Raw genomic sequence first — 22,509 nt, forward strand, 5'->3', positions numbered from 1 at the left:
CCGCTCTGCTCCCACTTCAGCTAATGACTGAGGTCTTGTAACCCATTTTATCTCCCTCTCCCCTTCCTTTGTAGAGAAGTGGGGAACTTTGCCCACTTCTGAGTTCCCCCCAACCCTTCTCCTCGACGTAAGCTCTCTTCCCACCCCTCCTGAGGTTGGGAAGTCCTCAGAGGCGAGGAGTCTGGTCCTGTGGGCAACTAGTCCCCAGTAAGTAAAGCTACCTGGACTGGGGCCTCAAGCCCCTGAGCGCAAGCACCACCCCCCCCCCCACCTCCTCGGGCTGTGGCAGCCGGAGGGGCACAGGGCAGGCCTGGGTGAGAAGCAGGTCTGTGTCCTGCCTGTTAAGCCCATCCTGAGACCAAGCCTCGCTGGGCAGGTGGGGCTGGGCAAACCGGCTTCAGGTGGACACACCCGGCCCCTCCCGCCCAGACGTGCCCAGCAGAGCGTCACCGCAGAGGGCCTCTGTGAGAGCCAGCACAGGGCCACCTCGTGAGGTCCTCGCCCTCCTGGCCTGGCGAGGGGCTCCTGAAGAACCCAGACTGGAGATGCCTTGGGGACAGACCTCTCCTGCCATCTCACTGCACCCACTCAGCACCCAGCCAGGGCCCTGCCCAGGGGAGCAGACAGACCACAGCCCGCCATCCTCCTAGACAGCGGTCAGGACGGCACCACGGCCAGTCTAGGGGGCAGGGGGCCTTACCACGTGACGCGCTGGCCCAGGGGTCTGGAGAGCACAGAGCCCCGCCCAGCAAGGGCTCCCCGGGGAACTCGGGGCCCAGGGCGTGGGGAGCTTCCCAGGGATGGGGTGACTGCTTACTCGGCAATTTGTGTCAGTGTGGGAACCGCCAGCCTGAGTCACCAAAGGTGGGACCTGGGCGGGGGCAGGGTGGGGGCGTGCCGGTCCCTGCCCCCTCCGGCACGCCACTCCCTCCCTGGCTGGGAGCAGGGGCCCGCCCTGGGCCGGCCTCCCTTCCTTCCCGGGCACGGGGCTTGGTGCGGAGCATGAAGGACAGAAGGAGCAGGCCCTGGGCTTGGAGGCCCTGCCATCTGAGCTGCAGGCAGCTGTGGTGGGTGCCTTGCCCTGCAGTCCCCCAGGCCAGGAGGAGCTGTCCCAGGAGTCCATCACCTGCACCCAGAGACAGCAGTGCCCACTCAGGGGCCCTGGTTTGTGAACTGGACACTGCTGGTGGGTGACCAGCTCGCAGGCTGCAGGGGGGCACCACGGAGATCTGAAATCACTGATGCCAGCTGCCAGGCATCTTCTAGCACCTGATTTGTTTAATGTGGATAAACTGACATTTTGATGTCCATTCTGGGAGCAGAGATCTCACCAGAGAGCTGGCTGACAATGGCTAGTGTCCCCTGTAACCCGGGATGGTGGGGTCAGGGTTCACAGAGACCAGTCAGTGGTGAGAACCATCGTGGTGACTCAGAGATCTTCTGAAGTATCTGGACCGTGAAGCCCAAGCAGAAGAGCCTGCATGGCTGCCTCAAGGTGCCGCTCTCTCCAAAGAGAGAAGTCGGGGCCCTGAAAAGCCTGCTGTCCTGGGCTCTGGGCCCACTGCTGCTCTCAGCACGGCAGGCGTCAGGCCACCTCAGCTCTGCTGTTCCTGGTGACGGGGCAGCGGGCGGGGCCCGTACACTTGGTCACCCTGCACCTTGAGAGCTGGCCTCCCCGACGTGTGATGTCCGAAGAAACAACGGTGCGAGCTCCAGCTCCAGCACCCAGCTCAGGTACTGAGTTCCAGCACCCAGCTCCAGCACCCAGCTCAGGTACTCAGCTGAAGCACCCAGCTCCAGCACCCAGCTCAGGTACTCAGCTGAAGCACCCAGCTCCAGCACCAAGCTCAGGTACTCAGCTGAAGCACCCACTCCAGCGCCCAGCTCAGGTACTGAGTTCCAGCACCCAGCACCAACACCCAACTCAGGTACTCAGCTCCAGCACCCAGCTCTGCCTTCACATCCTACTTCCTGCTCCATCCCTGAACTGTGGGAGAGGCTGGGTCTTCTGAAACTCTTGCCCTGCATGCCTGAGACACAGGCTTTCCTCAGCTCCTGACCTCCTAGGATAGGTCTGGGGAACTGGGATTTCGGGTTTCACATGTGGACATCTCCGCTTCACTTTGGGGAGGACCCCCTGGCAGGGGACTGCCTTTCAGAGGCAGCTCTCAACAGACCCAAGAGGCAAAGGACCCCTGAGAGTCAGCCACCATTCTCATGGGCTCAGGCGAGTCCGAGGCACGGTCCTTGTACCCTCCCAGAGCCCCAAGCTCTTTTGAACCCAGAGGCAGCTCCTTGGTTCCAGTGATGGTTCATTCTGGGGACCCTTCTAAGGCCCCCACGTGAAATAACCCCTGGAACCTCAGATGAAGGGTGGACTCCTGAGAGACCGCACCTGAGGGCGAGGGAGACTCCCGGGCCAGGCACCCCAACTTGTGCCAGGGGCCTGGGGGATCGCTGGGCCCTGACTCGCCCCGGAGCACTGAGCCAGGAGGTGCTTCCAACCATAAGACAAAGGAAAGACTCCGCGAGGTGGCAAAGTCCTCGGGGCAGATTCTTCCTTGGAAACTCCTTGGTGAAGGAAGCGCTCCTGCTGGGGAGACAGCCAGGAATTTCACGGGAAGGTTGGCTGGGAGCTCCAGGGTCTGCTGACCGACCCCTGCTTTGGAAGGTGAACCTCTGCACATGTGCACACACACTGCTACACGCACACCTGCCTGTGTGGGACACACACCACTTCACGGAGGTCTTCACACGTCACGTCACTTCACAAAGAGACTCCATGGGGAAGGTCTTTGGACATGCCCTGAGCCTATCCTGTGATCACTGTTGTAGCAGGCCTGGTGCTCCAGTTTGCAAAGATCCCCCCAGTCATCCCCCTGGACATGTCGCAAGGAGATCAAACCAGTCAATCTTAAAGGATGTCAACCCTGAATACTCATTAGAAGGACCAACGCTGAAGCTGAAGCTCCAATATTTTGGCCACCTGATGGAAAGAACTGACTCATTGGAAAAGATCCTGATGCTGGGAAAGACTGAAAGCAGGAGGAGAAGGGGACGACAGAGGATGAGATGGCTGGATGACATCACTGACTTGATGGACATGAGTTTGAGCAAACTCTGGGAGACAGTGAAGGACAGGGAAGCCTGGCGTGCTGCAGCCCACGGGGTCACAAAGAGTCGGACATGACTGAGCGACTGAACAACTCCTCCTCTTGCTGGAGCCTCACAATCGCCTCCTCCCGCCTGGCTGATGACGTGTCAGGACAGACGGCAGAGCTCTCTCTTATAGCATCTCTCTCTCCTCTCTTTCTTTTGGCTGCACCATGTGGCATGTGGGATCTTAGCTCTTGGACAAGGGATTGAACCCGCAGCCCCTGGAGTGGAAGCCCAGAGTCTTAACCACTGGGCCACCAGGGAATGCCCCGAGAGCATTTCATAACTCAGAGAACTTGAGGCCGGGCCAAGGCCACGCAGCTTAGATGGGGCTGACTCTGAAGCAGGACTCAGACCTCCAACCTCTCCCGGTGTTCGCCCTCCAGTCACCCGGCCGCCAGAGTCTGGTGACATGCGTGCCGTCCAGCAGCCCAGAGCCTGGTGACACGCGTGCTGTCCAGCGGCCCAGAGCCTCTGCAGCTGGGGCCCTGCAGCATGCGTGGCTCCCGCCCCAGCACCTCCGGGGCCAGCCGGCCCGGCACCTGGGAAACCGCCTCCCCTCGGCCCCCGACCCCGGCAGCGCCTGCCCCCGTCGTTGGCTGACAGTGGGAGACGTTCAAGAAGAGCTCGGGTGCCTGGCTGGGTGACCCACAACTCGGCTCCATGCCCACAGGGCCGGGCGGAGGCCCTCTGTCCCGGGGATGCCTGTGGGCAAGGCAGCCTTGTGATCGGGCACAGCTGCCTGGCGAGGTCACGAGAGGAGGGCGAGCCGGAGGACGCGCTCACCCCTGCACCAAGCTGGGTGCAGAATCAGGTAAAGGCCGAGCTCCCGGAACCAGCCAAGCCTCACTGTGCTTCCCGGGGCCCTAGAAGCCCGGCCACCTCGCTCCCCGCCCTGGGGGCGCTTAGAGGGAGGAGAAGGGCCTGCCCCCTGACCCCCAGCTCCTTCTGGCCTCCTGCACGGCACCCCGCCCTTCCCCCCTGCTCTGTGGGCCTCCTGGAGCTTTTTCCCACCTTGATTCCCGAGAAGGAGACGGCCGGGGCTGCTGCCTGGACGTGTCTGTAACATTTGCCGACCTCCCTTTTCTGAGCAGGAAGAAAAAAGTCATCTCTGCATGGACTTAAATAAGGATACTGGTTTTTTTTTTTCTCTCTCTTGAGTTACTGATACAAAGTTTCCTTTCAAAGTGAATACACTTCCTAGATTTTTTTTTTTTAATCACGTTTTCCTTTTAATAAGGCTTGTTACTCAAAAGTGTAGCTTTGAAAACCTGTAGCTTGTTGTGACAACCAGAGAAGCCGGGAGCAGCCTCGCCTGAACACGGCCGCGGTGCCCTCACGGGCTCTCCGTCGCCGGGGTGGAGGGCGAACGCTTAAAGTCAGTCTATTAAAATTAAGGAATAATTGTCGGTGTGATGATTTTTGTGGAAACAGTGACAGTGGAGATCAGATGCCCAGGTTCCCAGCAGGGACAGCATGACGGGACTGCTGGACAAGGGGCCCCGAGGTCAGTGCCCCAGGGCCGGGTCTCCCTGAGTGGCTGTGCAGCCTCGGGCCGTCCCCTCATGCTTCTGAGCCTGCGTTTCCCCAACCAGAGCAAGTCCTGCAGGCTTCTGCCTTTGGGCGTCTATGATTCAGCCCGACTGCAGTCTTTTGGACGCGCCCTTCTCCCCAGCTCAGAGCTTGGGAACAAACCCACCAGCCTGCCCTCATCCCCTTCCCGGCCACACCCTTGTGCAGCCCCCAAGCTGCCTCCCTCCCCAGCTGTCTCTACCTCCCATCGCCTGCCCCGATTTGGGTTCTCAGCTGAGTTTGCTCTTCCCAGGCAGGAAGGCCTCCTTAGAGACACGCAGGGGCCCTGGGCTAGGAGGCTGGGCCCCACCCTACAGGCGAGGGGTGGGGGCCTCATCCACCCGCTTGGGAATGGCTGCTTGCTGCTCTTGTCCCAAGCGGGTGAGCCCGGTGACAAAAGGAAGCCGCAAGGGAAGGCAGGCAGCAGACCCCCTGCGGTGTTTTGGCCCCCTCTTCCCCCCTCACCGCCCCTGCCCCCTGTTGTCCACTCTGGAGCCAAGCAGGAGAGGCAGAAGCCGAGGTCCGGGCACCCGCCCTCCCCTCCACACCCCCCCACAGCGCAGAGTGGGCTCTGGACCCGGTTCTGCCTAGCAGACCTGTGAGGCATCTGCTGGACGAGGCCCTGCACTGCAGTGCAGCCTGACCTCCCCGCTAATGAATCGGAACCCCAAGGCCCGGTTCGCTCCGACCCCACAAGGATGCCAGGACCGGAAGTGCAGACAGGATGGGGAGAGCAAACTGCTGCACTATTCAAGAGGCTCCCAAGCCTGGCTTCCTTGGGCTGCACCCACCCAGCGTGACGGCAGGGGCTCGGCCGGCCTCCCCGTCTGCTCACCCGGAGCCCCGGGGCCCTGTCCCCAAGCCTCCAGGACACCGGGGACCAGGGTTGGGCCTGACCTGGTCCCGCCTGCCCGCCACTGACACCCAGGAGACGAGGCCGGAGGTTAAGTCACTCTGCCACCTGCCACAGCACCTCATCCCAGGCTCTCATGCTGTTAGCGTTTATCACTAACACTGTTATAAGCGAGTTAGGGCTTTAAAGACTTGTCGGCTGAAACTAGTTTTTGTCAGGACTTAAAAAAAAAGAAGGCAAAACCAAAACACGCTAATTTTCTTCTGGCGCAAAATAAAGAAGCTTTAGGATCGGCCCTGAGTCTTCAAATCTCCCCTCCAAAGTTTCGGAGGCTCTGAGGTGACTCATGAGAAGGAAGGTGAGTCCGACGGTGGCTCACGGGGGGCGGGCGGGGGGCGGCCTTTCTCGGAAGACGCTGACCAGAAGTGGCAGGTGGATTAACGCCAAGAAGACATAAACGCAATCAGGCTCTGTCCTCCCCCGGAGGAGGAGGCGCCCCTTCCCGAGCCCCATGGGGAAGGACTACTGCAGACTGCCCCGGGCGGGCAAAGTCTGACCTCCCCCCTTCTGCTGCACTGAGCCCCCTGCGGGCACACGTCTTCCCAAACACGCCCCCTGCCCCCCAGGGGCCCACCAGCTGGGACCCAGACAGGTGACATCCTGCCTTCTCCGGGCCCGGCCTCTGGCCCTGCCCTACTGGGGGTGATGGCTGTGTCCAGGTGCCCGGTGCCAGCCCCAGGCCTGGAGAGCCCCCTGCCCCGGACAGCCCCCTGCCCCTCCTGTCTGCGAAGGGCAGCCCTCCAAGCTCAGTTACCCGCCCAGAGCTGCCCTGGGACTCTGCCTGCATGGCTCCCGGGCTGCATCCTCTCCCTTCCAAGCCCCTGGGTGCCAGCTTCTCTCCCCCAAGTGAGGACACCTGACACAAGACCTCAGAGCCAAGGAGACCCTGCTGGTGAACCCGGGGGGCCAGCTGCGGTCAGACGGGGGCTGCTCCTGCAGGGAAGGGAGCAGGGGGCAGCCCCCGGCCCCACTCCCTCGTCTCCTCTCTCGGGCACATTCTGTCCCTCGGCAGCAGGATCGTTGCCTCTTCTTGCCCGGCGAGAGCCCGGGGCCCTTGGGACTGGGTGGGGGTGCGTCACTGCTGGCAGAGGACCCGGGCTGGCAAGCACCTAGACCACTCCCTCTGGGGGCAGGAGCCGTGCCCGCCTGGACGGGACTTGCTTCTCTGCCGGGACTTTCCAAACCGATCAGAGAACTCAGAGAGGGGAGCAGGGCAGGAGGCAGGCCTGGGCTTTCAAGGTGGCAGTTTCCAGGGGCCTCCCCTCCTCTGTAGGGAGCTCGAGGGCCTGCCTCCTCCCTGCAAAGTGAAGGGCACGAAGCCCGAGCAGCTCTGTGGCTGCTGCAAGGGTCAGCCAGCCGCCGTTTCCCCGGTGCCCGGCCCAGATGGAAGCAGAAGGCAGTGCACCCACAGGCCTGGGGGTGACCCCGCCCCACCCGGAGACCACCGTGAGGCCCTGGCAGCCGCTCACGGACCGCTCTCCAGCCACACAAAACCTGAAAACTCAAGGCCAAAGGAGCCCTCCGCTAGGATGTCATCCAACAGCCTTCCTCCAAGGACGAGAAAGGTCTCGAGAGGAGATGAGCCCCAGGTCCCTCTGCTCGTAGCAGCCGAGCTGAGAGCAGAATCAAGGCCTCCTGCTTGACTGGCGCGTCCTGTCCACAGCCCCGCCTGCCCTCGAAACAGGAATTCTCACCCACTGCCGAGACAGGCGAGCTGAAGCTAAGAACGGGTCCTTCTGTGCCACCCGCCTCTGGGAGCAGTCTGTCTGCCGGCAAAGATAGGCTGTTCCTCTGCCTCAAGGGCAAGGGTCCCACCACGTTCTCTCCGGCAGCCCCTCGCCCTGGGCCCGGCCCCACAGACCCCGCGCACACGCGGCTCGCAGAGCCTGGGTTCCCATCGCCCACGGAGCCTTGCACAAGCCCAGCCCTCTCATCTACAGAAGGGGGCCTCGGGGCACCTCTGGGTGTTGTGTGCCCACCCCCTCAGGGAGGGGGTCCCAGAACATGGAGGCTGGTTCGTGATGGGCTCATCAACCACTAACACGTCAGGAACACGTATAGCTGAGAAGAGGCTGGGAGGAAGATTCGCAGTGAATCCTGGGTATTTTCTTTAAATAATTTTTTTTTCCAGCAGTGCCATGATGCTTGTGTGATCTTAGTTTCCCAAACAGAGCCTGGGCCCTCAGCAGTGAGCGCACGGAGTCCTAACCACTGGCCTGCCCTGAAAAAGTGAAAGTCGCTCAGTGGTGTCCGACTCTTTGCCACCCCATGGGCTATACAGTCCATGGGATTCTCTAGGCCAAAATACTGGAGTGGGTAGCCATTCCCTTCTCCAGGGGATCTTCCCAGCCCAGGGGTTGAACCCAGGTCTCCCGCATTGCAGGCAGATTCTTTACCAGCTGAGCTACAAGGGAAGCCCAAGAATACTGGGATGAAATAGAAAAATGGGGTCAGTGACCAGAATGAAGACAGACTCTCCCCTGGTCACTCTCCTGGGGAGTCTGGCCCTCCGAGCGCTGGTCTGGTGTAACTGAGCACGGAGAAGGGGTTCAACACGGCGCCCCCGGGGGATCCCTGGCCCAGACCGCCTGGCAGCTACTACCGTATGGGATCGGCTCCCGGCAGGATGCTCTCAGCCTGTCCACAGCCAAAGCACCGCTCACCCGTGTGACGCCCAGAGGGATGGAATGCTCATGACGCACCTCTTGGTTTGTGGAAAACTTTTCAGGCTGGAGGCGCAAGTGAAGGAGGCTGACGCCTTAACCCAGAACCTTTCTCAGGAGCCTAACCTGTCCACGGGCTGCAGCCTCGTCCAGGACACGCCAGGGTGACAGCAGCTGGCTTCCAGGGACCCGGCACAAGGACCCTCAGAGGGGCAGCAGCCTCCCTTCCCTCCCCTAGGAAATTCTGTCTGGATCCCCAGCCTAGGAGACAGGCGCTTGGGGGTCTTGTTTCTCTTACAGGGATAAGTGGAAACACACACTGACCTGGGGTCTCCAGATCCAGCAAGTACAGGACACCCAGCTAAATCTGAAGATCAGATAAACAACAAATAACATTTTAGGCTAAACAGGCCTCCAAAATTGCATTTCTTTATGTATGACTGGAGCCGAGTGCAGGAAGGAAGCGGGGGCCGCTGCCTGCAGCTCTTGGTGGCGGGGAGGAAGGGGTGGGCATGGGTGGGGTGGCAGGGAGGAAGTGAGGGCGTGTGAAGTCACGGGTCTCGTCTGAGCCCCCAGAATGGGCTGTAGTGCTACAGTGCAGAGATCGATGTCTGGAGTGAGGACAGGAAAACCCGTCAGGGTGAGAGCCGGGAGGCCGGGCCCGTCCACTGCCCCGTCACCAGCCGTGTGACCCTGGGCCTCGCTGGGCCCGGGTGTCCTCAGCTGTGGAATGTCAGCCTCGTTGGGCTCTGACACTCCCCGAGCCTGGTCCTGAGAACAAGGCTGGGCATGCCCCACCCTTCACCTCAGCTTCCCTGCTCCCCATTCCCCAAGGTTCTTGGCTCTGGGCTCTAGTGATGCCGCCCCTAGATTCGGTCTCTGAGGGCCAGGAGGCTGGAACGACCAGAAGAGAACAGACAACTGACCAGCCAAGAGTTTTCTCTGGACCGGTTCTTTTCCTCAAGCCCCTGGATGGTGCATCAGATTCACTTTGCTTCATTCTATTAAACACCCTCTAGGTTAAATTTTCTTGACTTGTGATGTGTGTGTACATGTGTGCTACATGGCTTCAGGCAGGGCCAACAGTTTGCAACCTGTGGACTGTAGCCCGCCAGGCTCCTCTGTCCATGGGACTGTCCGGGCAAGAGTACTGAAGTGGGTTGCCATGCCCTTCTCCCGGGGATCTTCCTGACCCAGGGATCAAACCCTTGCCTCTTACGTCTCCTGCATTGGCAGGCGGGTTCTTTACCACTGGGTGCCACCTGGGAAGGCTGACTTGTGATATAAGTGGTTGTAGATTATAAATAGTATAAGTAATATGATGACATATATATATGGAGAGGGAAATGTCAACCTACTCCAGTACTCTTGCCTGCAGAATCCCTTGGACAGAGGAGCCTAGCGGGCTACAGACCATGGTGTCTCAGAGTCGGACGCAACTGAGAGACTGATACACACATATATACATCTCGTCCACATTTTTTAAATTAGAAGACTATTGCTGAAATAGAATATAAGGTAGAATCATACGGCTTTTTAAACACCTTTAGAACTTTCCTTTTTGGAACTGTCCACAGGTACTTGGCATATTTAGATAAAATCCATGCTCAGGGGTGACCAATCTTTGTTATCTGAAGTTGATTCAATGTTTCAAGCCTGAGAAGTGAGACTCTCAGAGGGCTGACTGTCATTTCTGCTCAAACACAGGTCCTGACAACACAGAAATGGGGCTGGTTTTGTTAGGGGGCCCCTAAAATGGCACTAACGACCAGTATATTTTATAAAAACCTTTAGGGGTCACGAGTAATGGCAGGGCTGGTACAGTCCTGCGGCTCAGCCACCGACGCCTGCTTTCGCCTTGCCGGCGTCCTCTCTGGGTTTCTCCCAGTTCCCTGCTTCTCCGAGGGCAGCTGGAGGCTCCTCTGAGGAGGGTCCGCGTGCCTGCGCGCCCCCACCCCGCCCTCTGGGCCGGTTTCTCGGGAGGGGGCGGGGCTGAAGCCCCCTGGCTTGGGCACTCCGTCCCTGGGACAGCCCCTCGGCCTGAGGCTCTCCTGGCGTGTCCGCTGCTCGCCCTCTGCTCCCCGGCCCGAGTCCCGACCTGCTGGGTTCCGCCATCCTGGCTGACATGCCGCTGGCTCCAGCATCAATTCTTCCACCGCCCCCCGCCCCTCCCGCTGCCAAATCCCCGTGTGCGCGCATTCGTGCGCTGTTCCCAGAAGCCTCCTGAGCGGAGCGGAGCCGGGACGTGCCCCGACAGCGCCGGCCCTGAGTCATGTCTGAAGTCCCGCCAGCGGAGAAGGAGCGAGGAGGCCCGGGAGGGAGGGCTTCTCACCAGGTGTCAGCAGGCAGGCACCGCGAGGGTGGGGGCGGCGGCCAGAAGAAACGCTCAGCCCTGCCACACTCAGGCTCTGGGATCAACCCCTCGGGAAGAGCTCCGCGTGGGCCCTGTCCAAAGGTCCGCTGAGACAACCCCTCACGGCCCACCTGAGGACGCTGCCTGGGGGATGCCCCCCCCAGGGCAGGTGGAGCCCCCACGGAGGGGAGAGCTGACAGCCAGGGCCACAGTGCCCAGGGCTCGCGCCCGGGTACCCAGGTTCCGATTGGGCAACGCACCGCCGTGAAGACACACACACTGCTCAGTCAGCAGCTTACTCATCCTCACTGCTGGCCCCGTCCAGGGACCTGCCCTCCTCTCTCCTCACCCTTTGCACGGCATTATAAGTCATCTCCAGATTCTGCCCGGTCATCAGTCTATGTGTCAAAGCCCTTTGCTCACATCTGTGCCTGAACTACCGACCTGCTGGGCTCACTGTATTCATCAGTTATTGGCACTGGTGTTATCAACTGACATCAAGAATCTGAAAAAGGAGGGCAAATGAATGCACAGCAAACCTAGTTAAACCTGTGACATGCAAGAAAGGCAAGTCCTCCTGTCTGAGCTACCAGGGAAGCCCAGTCCTCCCGAATGAGCCTCAACAAGACCTCAGGGAGGAAGGAATCAAGGGGATGACAGAGAACATCTAACTTGTAGACCATCCACCTCCCTCTTGCCCGGGACCCTGACAATCAGGGTGACATCTGTGAGCAGCGTGGGCTCAAAGCCAGAGCTGCCGAAACCCAAGACCCAGCGCACAGAGCCGAGTCCCCTGGAGAAGATGTCCCCGCTGCCCAGGCCGAGGGGCCTCACAGAACTCCTGGATCAGCACAGGCTGATGTGGACGTTAGCAAAAATAAAGCCACGGAATCTGCAGACTGGGCAGAAACCTGGGCGTCACCTAACCCAGCACCCCGATTTGGAGTAGAAGACTCCTGTGTGGGCTTGTGTGGTTGAACCAGAGCATCTGGTTCAGTGCCTGGTGTGGAGTTAGGGCTAAAGAGGTATTTGCCCAGTAATGGGTGGCGGGCGCAGCCGTGAGGCCACAGAGAAGGACGGAGACAGGGCTTGGCTGGAGGCATCGAGGATAGTCTCATTGTGCTAATCAAAATAAGTTTCTTAAGAAGGGCTATGCTCGGGTTTTTCAATGCATATTGTTTCGTTTAGGCCTGACAACAACCCAGAGATAGACTTTGTCGGACCCATCCTACCTGTGGGGGGACTAAGGCACGGAAGACTCTCGGCCAAGGTCGCAAGCCCCATAGCAGCACAACTAGAATCTCAACGTGGGTCTGTCCAACTTATAAACTCAAGCCCCGGGCACACACCCTCTTACTCCAGAACTGGCCGCCGTGGACGCCCCCGCCCCCCCAGGGGACCTCCAGAGTCCCGTCCTTGGTCATCAGCACCCACTGAGGAGGGGGCCCCTGGGGATGTTTCTAGAAACATCTAAGTACGCCCATGACCGGACCACAAGAATCAAACTTCTTTCAGAACCATGAGTAAATCAGACATATGAGAAAATGGACTTAAAAAAAAAGATGCTTTCTTTACACCTTTTCTAAAATGTTCTCATTTGATACATTTAGAAATACCCACTCTGCCCGGAAGGAGCGCAGTAGCGCCACATGTGAAATAATGGCCAAGCAGACGGACCGGTCAGAGATGGGGGCTTCCCCTCGGGGACCCTGCTGCCCCCCACCCCCTTCTCAGCAGCCAGGATGCTTTCTCCTGCTCAAACCGGGGGCCGTGCCCGCAAGCGCCCAGGATCGGCTCCTTACCGGGTAGCCCCACGAGCCGTTCCCCGCCTGGAACTTGGAGTAGAAGCTGCTCCGGCTGCTGCTCCCGTAGTTGTTGTAGTTGTCGGCCAGGCCATCATACATGGAGCCTTGGGGGCAAGGACAGGCGTTAGGACGGTGCCGGCCCCACGCTGCCCCCAGCCCTTGTCCCCCGAGCCCCGGCACCCTCAGAGGAGACCAGGAGGACAGGGAGCAGCTCTGTGCCCGCCTCTCCCTCTCTGCCCACCTCCGGCACAGCCGCACGGCTGCGGGTCAGCTCTCAGGGCCCCGGGCAGCCCCCTTCCAGGGTCTACCTGTGGTGGGCTGGCACCAACAGGTCAGGAGCTGGCCTGGGGGGCCTCGGGCCCCTGCCGCCCCGGTCCAGGGAAGCAGGACCCCTCGCTCCACGAGGACGGCCTTCCCGCTCAGGGGAAACAGCCAGGAGGTGGACATGCTGGGCCCAGAGGCTGCAGTCAGGGCCATGGGGCAGCGCCCGAGCATGCGGCCCGCGCCGCGGCGGACTCTGGTTCCTGACCCAGATGGGGTAAGGGGCCTCCTTCCTCTCCCAGGTGCCCCCGCCGCCAAAGGGGGAGCAGCCACCGACCTCAAAGGTCCAGGAAGGAGTAATTACTGTTTTCCCAGAGCGTGTGGGCCCGCAGATGACAGGGTCCGCGGGAGGACGGAGTGTCATTACGATCATTAGGGGCAGAGTGGCTTCAGCTCTCAGAGGGCGGCCTGGACAGACGGCCCCTTCACCAGACAGCGGGGGGTGGGGGGCTGCCTCAGGACAGCCCGGCTCTGCCCGCTGCCCTAGAAGCTGACGGTGACCTGCCCAGGGCTCCGCTCACGCCGCGTGTTGTGCCAACCCGGCCTGACTTCCTCGGCCACAGACGTGGAATCGGAATCGTCCGTGGACCCAAGCTCAAAACCTGGGACCGAGCTCCACCCGAGGGGCTGTCCTGGGTCTGGTCCCCAGGCCGCATCCCGTCTGGCACCCCATTTCCAGGACCAGGAGCTGTGGCTCGACGGCCTGGGAGTCCGCAGCAAGGCCGGCCCCACACCCCTCGGGCCCTGGGGAAGACGGATCCCGTCAGAGGGCCCGGGCTCAGCTCCAGGGGCAGGGTCTGGCTCAGTCCACTCCTCCCTGGGGACTGTGCCCCTCAGACCCCCGCACCTCTGGGGGTGGGCGCCGAGCACCCGGCTGGGAGAGAAGGGAGTGCAGGGGCGGCTTTGCAATGTGTGTCCCCGCCTCGGGCCACCTCCTGTCTAGAGCCAGGTGACCCCGACAGCTCACAGGAGGGGTCCTGCCCCTGACTCCCCAGGCCCCCACCACGGAGGGCTGCTGGGGCCAGTGGCTGTGGCAGAGACCCCTGCCCTGCAGCTAGAGGTGCTGAAACTGGTCCTGGCTCTGGACCTCGGTGGGGGCTCCCCAGGTCGCTCAGTGGTAAAGAACCCACCTGCCAATGCAGGAGGCACAGGAGAGCAGGTTCGATCCCTGGGTGGGGAAGATCCCCAGAGGAGGAAATGACAACCCACTCCAGTATTCTCGCCTGGAGAATCCCATGGACAGAGGAGCCTGGCAGGCTACGGTCCATGGGGTCGCAAAGAGTTGGGCACGACTAAAGAGACTTGGCACGCACTTGCACTGGGCCTGGCCTTCCTCTTCTGGAGAGAGAAGGGGTGGCCTCTCTGCACCCCCAGGTCCCATGGCTGTATGATCATAGCGACTCTCACCTCACGGCATTCAGGGAAGCGGCCTTCTTGTCTCTAGAGACAGGCTTCAGCAAGGAAGCATTTGGGCACCAAAGGCTTCATCATCATCTGCTTGGCTGCCAGCCTCAGGGTCCCCGAAGAGGTCTGCCCATTCCAGGGTGCCCTGGGCCCAGGCCTGACTCCCGAAGGGGCTCTCCTGAGGCTGTGACTTACTCCAAGCTCCCTGATGACCAGGCAGCCACACCGCCTCCCTTCTCAGGAAGCCGCCCCTCTGGAAAGGTGACCATCCTCAGGAGGAGTCTGGGGGCAATCTCATGGGCGTGGACCCCAGGGCAGGCAGCTGACAGCTGGTGTCCTGCCCACCTCCCCTCCATCCAGCCCACTCCCGCAGCCCTTCTGGGTGGGGCGGGGGGAACAGACCAGGGTCCCACAGGGGAGGAAGTCCTCACCCAAGGGCGGGTGTGGGGCCAACCAGCTGCTTTGGATGGAAATCTGGGCTGGCGACAGACATGGGGTTCTGGGACAGGCATCCCCGGGAGGCTCCACGGAGGGCAGGTTCCCACGGGGCCCCCACCCTGCTCAAGAGGGAGGCGTTCAGCAGAGACATCACTTGTCCTCTCGGTCACCAGCTGAAGCGTCTCCTCCCCAACACCTGCCCCTGCCCGCCTCCCTCTTACTTCCCTCCATGTGACAGTGGGGGAGTTCTCTGCTGTGGCTCTGGAGTACCCTATCAGCCAAGGCCAGTTCCTGTGACCCAGGGGGCCTGCGGGGGTGACAGGGGTGGGTGGTAACTCTCACTTGTTTGGACCAAGGTCTCCAGGCCCGTCCAGGCAGCTCCTGAAGGCACCTTCCCAAGATCACCTGCCACTGGGGGTCAGACTGCCTGACTCCCACCATGAGCCACTTGGCCTGGCCTCCTTGTGAGAACGAGGCTGCCATCACACCGGCCAGCACTACTTCTCTGGCGGGAGGCAGCTGCTTGTGGGCTGCGGTTTCGAGGGGAGTCCAGAGACTTCACATACTTGCAGTCACACCTTGCAGCATGCCAGATACTTGAAGGGGTGCAGGCAGGAGGAGAGCTGTTTGTGAGCACTGCGCCCACGGCAGAAGCAAGGGCTCCCTCTCCTGACCCCGGGGGTCTGGTTGGTAAGCACCACCCTCGGAGTCAAGTGCAGCAGGAAGAAGATGGAGCTTCCCCCCGAGAGTGATGCAACAGCTCTGACAGCTTCCCACTGGCCCCTTGGCCTCTCTGGACGTCACTCCTAGGAAGCCTTCCACGATGACCCCCACCTGGTCCCTGCACCCAGGTCCCCGTCCTCTCGGTGCAGGGCATGGTAAGGTATGGTGCCCCCCGCCCAGCCCTGGGGCTCAGCGTCCCCACACCTGCAGCAGGGGGCTGGGGTTCTTCACTCCACTCGACCAGGTCCCCCCGCACCCAGAGAGGTCCCTGTTGGTCCGTAAACTGGGAGAGACCGGAGCCAGAATGCCCAAGGCCGCAGCCCTGGCGGGGGGTGGGAAGAAGGGTCCCAGCACCTCTCACTCCACATTCACCCCACCTCCCGGGGGGCACGGCACCCACGTCCTCTCAGGAAGGGCCGTGGGCCTCTCTGTCCAACGTGTGTCTGCCAGAGCTGTCTTCCCACCCCCAGAAGTCTGGGGTCAGAGGGCAAAGGTCCGCCTTCCCCGTGGGGTCAGCACTGTTGGCCGCTCTGCCCACACAGAAGCCTCATTTGGGTCAGCGCTCGGGGGAGAAGCCGTCTCAGACCCACCCCGCAGACGACAGCACCTGGGGTCCTCCCCTCGGGCCGCACAGAGGGGGCAACTCGCCCCGGGTCACTGGGGAGCCCTCGTCAGGACGCCCAGGACTCTTCCCCCGCCAGGCGGGCAGACCCTCCCAGGGTGATTCATCCTTCCACCTCCAAGCTTTCCACGCCTGCCACACCTGAAACATTCCTGCTCTCCTCTCGGTGGGCCCCGCCCGCTCCCCCAACCCGACCACGGCCAGCTCCTCCTGGGGAAGACCCCCGGGGGGCCGGGCCTCCTGTGGAGCCAGCTGGCATGCGGCCACCTGCTGGACACACTCTGTGCTGTGTGTGTGTGTGTGTGTGTGTATGTGTGTGTGTGCGCGCGTGTGTGTGGGGGGGGAGGTCCCCACCCATGCCAACCCCGGGACCGGACTCCACCTGGAGGAGGCCGTCAGGACATGGCCAGCCTGCTGGCCGGGCTGCTCCACGGCAGAGTCCCCCCGCCCCACGTTCCAGCTGCTCTTGCGCTTACGTTGATTCCTCCGCACAAAAGCTTGAGAAAGGACGCCCTCCACCTTTTGGCCCTGAAAACGCCTTTGCTTCACCCCCTAAATCCCTTCCATGAGGGATGCCCAGCAGAGCGGGGCCCACAGTAAAAGAGACTTCGGTGAGAGAGCAGGGAGACGCCGGGGCGCCTTGACCGTCCGGCAGCCCGGCGCCGGCCCCTCCGCCCTCGCCCAGGCCAGCAGGGGGCTCCGGCCGCGCCACCCGGCCCTGGATGGGGGCGTTCAGCCCAGTCCCACAGCCACCCTGGCACAGTCCTGCCCACTCCTGCGCACGTGTAGGAACAGACACCAGAGCGGCCTGGGCCGCCCCAGCCCCATCTCCCCCGTCCCTCGCCAGCACACGTGACCCCGAGGGCCGGCCAGGGCGTGCTCAAACCAGCTTTGCCGGAACCTGCTTCTCCTTCTGATGATCTGTGCGCGGCCACCGCTGAGCCTGCGGGTTGGGCCAAGGGCTGGGCTGGCATGGGGGGGGGGGGCGCTGGGCAGGGCTCACCCCGCGGGGGCTTCCAGAGTAAACGACTGTCCCCAGCTACTGCCGAGCCGGATGTCATTTGTATGTGTGAGTGTGTGTGTGTGTGAGTGTGTGTGTGTGTGTGTGCATGGGATGGGGTGATCCCCACATTGGGTCTCTGTCTGAGGGAGGGCGGGGACAAGAACAAGGATTCTTGAATTTTGTTGCAAGTCCACCTGCCCACACCGTCCCCACAGTAACTAAGCCAGAGCCTCCAGGGTGGGACCCAGGCAGGCTCATTCTTTAAAACTCCTAGACGGTGCCAACGTGTGGCCGCGATTGAGAGCAGTCACTGGGAGATATTTTTTGGTGATCCGATGCTTCCTGGAGGGAGACTGGGAGGGCTGTGTCTTGCGAGGAGTGGCCTTTTGCCATGGCAGGTGGTTTGGGGAAACGGTCTGCAGAGGCAGTGAGACATACAATCTGCTTCCAGTGAAACATCTGCGGTGATCGCACCCCACCTCTAATGGCTGCACAGACCCAGAGAGAGGGAGGGCTGGCTTGAGGTCACACAGCAGCTGGCAACAGCTCCAGAGAGCGCTCAAGCCTCCTGGGACCAGTCAGACTCCCACCACTGCACAAGCTGCAAGAGGGAGTGAGTGTGTATGTGTGTGCACACGTGCGTGCCTCAGAGGTGCGTACCAATAAAGAGCCTTGCACGAGGCTACCTTCCGCTCCATGGGAAACGTTCCTTCATTTTGTTTTGTTCAAACATCACACACCTTCTGGGAGTCATACCCTATGGCAGAGGTAGCTCCCAGAATTTTAAACTTAGAACAACTGGTGTATTGATACTGATAGTTTGGTGTGCGGGGCGAGGAGCTTGTTTTGTTTATTTGTTTTTTTAATCTCTGTCAATGAGCTTAGCAAAGGAGCAGGGTGCCGGGAAATGGCATGTGCCGTGGAACACCCAGGATACTCGGCATTTTTGCATCTGTTGTAACAGGCCAGTGGAAATGCTGGCTAAATCCTCAGCTCCGAGCCAAGAGGCATTGTGAAGCAAGGAGCACTGGCTCCTGTGAGGTTTAATCAGGACACTTTGCTCTGGGACAGGCCGACGCAGACACCCCGCCCTCCTCGCGCCTCGGCGCTGGTCCCGAGGGAGAAGCCCAGCAGAGCTGTCTGAGCCTGGCCTGTGCCCGGGACGGGACACCTTCCAAGAGAGCGGAGAGCAGACCCCCGGCCCGGGCGCAGGCTCGTGCTGAGACACGGCCCACGCAAGGCCAGAGCGCCGGCCAGCGTGGCCTGAGACGGGGCCGTGCCGCGCCCTCCCCTCCCCGGGAGCAAGCCTCCACCAGGAGGGCTTCGGGGAGAGGATGCCTGCCCCATGCACCCCCACCTCTGCCCGTCGTGGGCAGGAAACGGTGCTGCTGAGGAGGGTGCAGACGGGACCCCCAGCCCGTGGTGACGCCGTCTCGGGGCAGTGGGCAGGGCGGGCGGGTCAGGACTCCCTGGAGTGAGGAGTGGTGTGTGGAAGGGAGTGGGCTCCAGCATTCGTGCGCGTGCACGTACATGTGTGCGTGTACATTTGTGTGTGTGTGCATGTGTGCGTGTGCGCACACGTGGGTGTGTGCGTGCCTGTGTGCGTGTGCGTGGTGGTGGTGGCAGGTTTGGATTTGAGTCTGAGCAGTCTTGTTCAGCTTTCAGCAGAGGCTCCAAGGGGAGCATAAAGGGCATGAGTGCGGCAGAGCCTTCTCTGGGGCCGGACGAGTGCGCCAGCCCCTTCCCCCATGTCTACCCCGCGTGGTCTCCCCCTCGAGGGGGTCACATTTTCCAGCCCCCATCTCCCACTGGGCCGCCTCTTGCTTCCCACCTTGGCTTACACCCTTTGCCCACGGGGACCCCCAGGAAGCAAGGGCAGCCACGCTCCAGAGCCCCTTCAGGAAAAGGGGGGGTCAGATCCCAAGCAGACTCCACCTGCAGGGTCTCCAGGCCCCAGAGACCCCCCTCCCTCCCTGGGGACTGCCTGGCTGGGCAGGGCGTCTTTCTGGGCCCAGGTTTTGGGGGAGGGCATGGCGTCTGCCCCAGGCCCCTTCCACGGGGCCCCTTTCACCATCCTCGAAGGCTCCAGGCCCCTCCCGGACCAGGTGGAGAGCAGCCCTGTGGGGCCGGAGCCAGGGCGGGGGCCTGGGAGAATCAAAGACCTCACAGAAGCCTGCTCTCCTGTCGTGGGAAACGGAAGGAGAACCAAGTCTGTCCTGGGGCAGAGGGGGACGGCCTGACGTGTGGCCCCCCCAGGGACCCCGTCACCCCTCCTGGGAACCAGAGCAGATGGGTCGAGTGAAACCAACGGGATAAAGAGAGACCGGAGCCGGCAGAGGTGGTCATGGAGCAAACCGGGGGCGCCCAGGCGGCGGTTGCCAAAAGGAGGGGATCCCTCCGAAGACAAAGCCGGACAAACCAGAAACACCAGCTCCAGGTGGCCTGACGGCCTCACCCAGTTACAGCGCCCGCTGGGGAAACTGGTCCAAGCCAAGGGTAAAGGGGACACGCCTACAGTGTCAGCCCTCAGAGTGGACGCGCCGGCCATCGGCAGAGTCCACACGCTCCTGCTGACGCCCCCTACGGACCTTGGGGTGGAGGCGCGGGGAGGGGGGTGGACGTCACCCGTGGTGAGGGAGGCACCCTGTTGGGGCGGGGAGGGGGCATCGGGCACCTTGACTGGCTGTGTTCTCCGGAGCTGCGGCCCCCAGCTCAGGCCAGGGAGGAGCGGGAGGGGAGGGACCGGCGAGTCCCGCCCCAGGGAGAGGAAGCTGGCATGAGCGGTGACCTCGCGGTGCCCAGAAGGGGCCACTTTGTTTTCCAGTCCTACTTCCAAAAAAGGCTGGAAGCAGCCACCGAGGCCCCAAGCAAAAGGGAAGGTGGCAAGCGCTCCGGAAGCTGTGACTTTGAGTGGGGCCTGGCGGGAGAGGAGCCAGGGCGGGGAGCACAGAGCCTCAGGAGTGGGGGGCTTGGGCGCAGAGCAGTCCGCTGCCAGCCATCTTCTCGCCCTCAGCTCTACCTGGGGCCACTCAGGGGAGAGAAGGAGGCACGGAGGCAGAAACCGCGAGCTGCCGTGTGTGTGTGTGTGTGTGTGTGTGTGTGTGTGTGTGTGTGAGAGAGAGAGAGAGAGCTGGTATGTGTGTGCCTGCGTGCCCGTGTGTGTGCATGCGCGTGTGGGCCACGGGCGGGGGTCCATCCCCTTTGTCTCCTCCTCTTTACTGCTCTCGTCTACCCCACTCTCGCATGAGCTCGAGAGCTCTTGAAAAATATACCTCTTTTTTTTTTTCAATGAATAAGTCTTGGTTGACCTGTACTGGTTTACAGTCTGCAGCTTCCTTATTGGCCTTAAACTACGGGGCTTCCCTGGTAGCTCAGGCAGTAAAGAATCTGCCCGCAATGCAGAAGGCCCAGGTTCAGTCCCTGGGTTGGGCAGGTCCCCTGGAGAAAGAAATGGCAACCGACTCCAGTATTATTGCCTGGAGAATTCCATGGACAGTGGAGCCTGGCGGGCTACCGCCCATGGGATCCCAAAGAGCTGTATACAACTGACTGGACTCTCACAAACTTAACTAACTAAATAATTAAGTAGAAGGTACCCGCTGACTTACATGTAATTCTCACTGGGAAATGCTTTGTGTGAGTCTGTGGTCTAGAACTTCCACTAAGGCGCCTGTCAGGTATCAGACCTTCCTCCCTGAGTTTCGGGGTCCTGCCCCTTTCTCCTGCCCTCCCCGGACAGCTGGGGGACCTCAGCGCGGCAGGGAGGGGCTGGCCAGACCCATGCCTAGATTAAGGAGTGCCCAGCACCAGGGCCCAGACCAGGGTAGGGGCGTTTCTGACCTCCAACCCAATTGCCTCTGGCCTCTAAGAGGCATACTTCTACACCAGCTGAGTGGGCAGACAGTCCCGAGGGAGAGGGGGCAGCTCTCAGCCCCGGGAAAGGGCGTCCTGAACCCCTCCCGGGCTCGGCCCCCAGCGTCCGCTGCCCTGGGGCCACCTGGGAACCACACTGCTGTGAGGCTCCAGCGCTGGGCCATCACAGGGGCGCCTGCCGCCGGTGCCCGGTTGCCAGAGTGCGTGCCCCTCCTGGGCTCTCATCGGGCTCTGTGACTCCCCGCCCATCCCAGCCAAGCACTGGGTGCCCCCCTCAGCCCAGGACTGGGACCCCACAGCTAAGTCCGTGAACGTTGGGGTGGGAGGGGTGAGGGGCGCACGACCACGGGCGGCTGGGCAGGACCGTACTCGGGGAGAGACCCCCGGAGCAGGCTGGGGAAGAGAACCCCTGGACCAGAGGTCGGTCCTGACTGTCCGCCGCTGAGCGGTCAGGGCCGCGGCTCCAAGGGGGACCAGAAGGCCGGGGTCGCCGCTGGGGCGCTCCGCGCGGACCCTGCCCCGCGCCCCCAGATAGGGACGCGCGCGCCCCTCGCGTCGGGGAGGGGCGAGCGGCCACGCGGGCATCCGGCCTTTACCTCGGTTGGAGTGACTCAGAGTGGACGACTGGGAAGACTTGGACTTCTGCCGCTTGACGGTCATCATCACCTGCTCCTGCACGCGCTGCCGGCCCGACGTGCCGGTCTTCATTTTCTGGTCGGACGGCAGAGCCAGCGTCGAGTTGTCCTGGTCCTGGAAGCATTCGTAGGCCAAGGCCGTCTTGAGCGGCGAGTGGTTCATGGCGGCGCGGGGCGCGGGCCTGGAGAGCGAGCCGAGCGGCGCGAGGTGCGGGCGGCTGCGGGAGCGGGCTCTTCTCGCGCTCAGCGGCGCCCTGTGCCCATAGAGCGACGGTCCGCGCGCGCGACGGCTCTCGGCTGCTCCCGGCGCCTCCACCCGCCGTCCGGGCCCCGGCACTGGCGGGCCCGCCCTCCGCCAGACTGGATATACCGCCCCGCCCCGCGCCGCCCCCTCCCCTCCGCGGCCGCTCCGCCGGAGCCCCGGGCGCCGCGCCGCGGGCCGGGCGCTCTCGGGGGCAGGGCTTCCAGTCCCGAACGTGGACCGTGGCGGCTTCCTCCTTTCTCTCCCTTTGTCCCCGTCCCTCTCGCCGCGACCTGCCGAGGTGAGGCCGCCTCCGGCTCCGGGGAGCCGCCCTCTGGCCCCGTCCTGCGCGCTCAGGAATAAAGCGTGCGCTCAGCTCGGGCCGCGGGAGACTTCTCTCCAGGAAAAGAGTCCTTCTCCACTCTGCGCCCCGCACAGCCCGATGCCCGCCTCCCTTCGTCCAGGGGTCAGGGCAGAGACCAGCCCTGTGAATGGGGGGCTCCCAGGCTGACGCAGGAGCACCGTCCTGTCCAAAGGCTCGGCGCTAAGACAGCTTCTGACCTGAAGGGAAGGGGTGGGGGCCCGAAGCCCACCCAGGACCAGATGTGAGACGTAAAACCATAGGGTAGCACCCCCACCCCCATCCCGGACATGGGCTCCCCAGGGCAACACCGTGTGAGCAGTGGGTGTCTCTGAAACTCCAGACTCCACTCCTAAAATGGGCTCCTGGCCCATCTTAGGGGCTCAGTAAAAGTAGGTTTTAACAGATGAATGAAGACTGGCTAAC

General features: G+C 62.1%; 1 protein-coding gene across 2 annotated transcripts in view; it reads right to left on the reverse strand.

The window, feature by feature from the left end:
* Positions 1-21,951, reverse strand: part of PKP1 (plakophilin 1) — a 40,708-nt gene extending 18,757 nt beyond the window's left edge. Inside the window, exons 1-2 of one of the 2 annotated variants that reach the window (XM_043485907.1) lie at positions 21,443-21,951; positions 12,460-12,566 (exon numbers count right to left, since the gene is read on the reverse strand). In XM_043485907.1, the coding sequence (XP_043341842.1) occupies positions 12,460-12,566; positions 21,443-21,644 (309 nt within the window). In that variant the 5' untranslated portion in view covers positions 21,645-21,951. Of the gene's footprint in view, positions 1-12,459; positions 12,567-12,770; positions 12,977-21,442 lie in introns of those variants that run through there. The other variant, XM_043485908.1, reaches the window with a different exon arrangement.
* Positions 21,952-22,509: the final 558 nt, after the last annotated feature.

This window comes from Cervus canadensis, chromosome 13, assembly GCF_019320065.1.
Source record: "Cervus canadensis isolate Bull #8, Minnesota chromosome 13, ASM1932006v1, whole genome shotgun sequence".
In the NCBI taxonomy this organism is placed as follows: domain Eukaryota; kingdom Metazoa; phylum Chordata; class Mammalia; order Artiodactyla; family Cervidae; genus Cervus; species Cervus canadensis.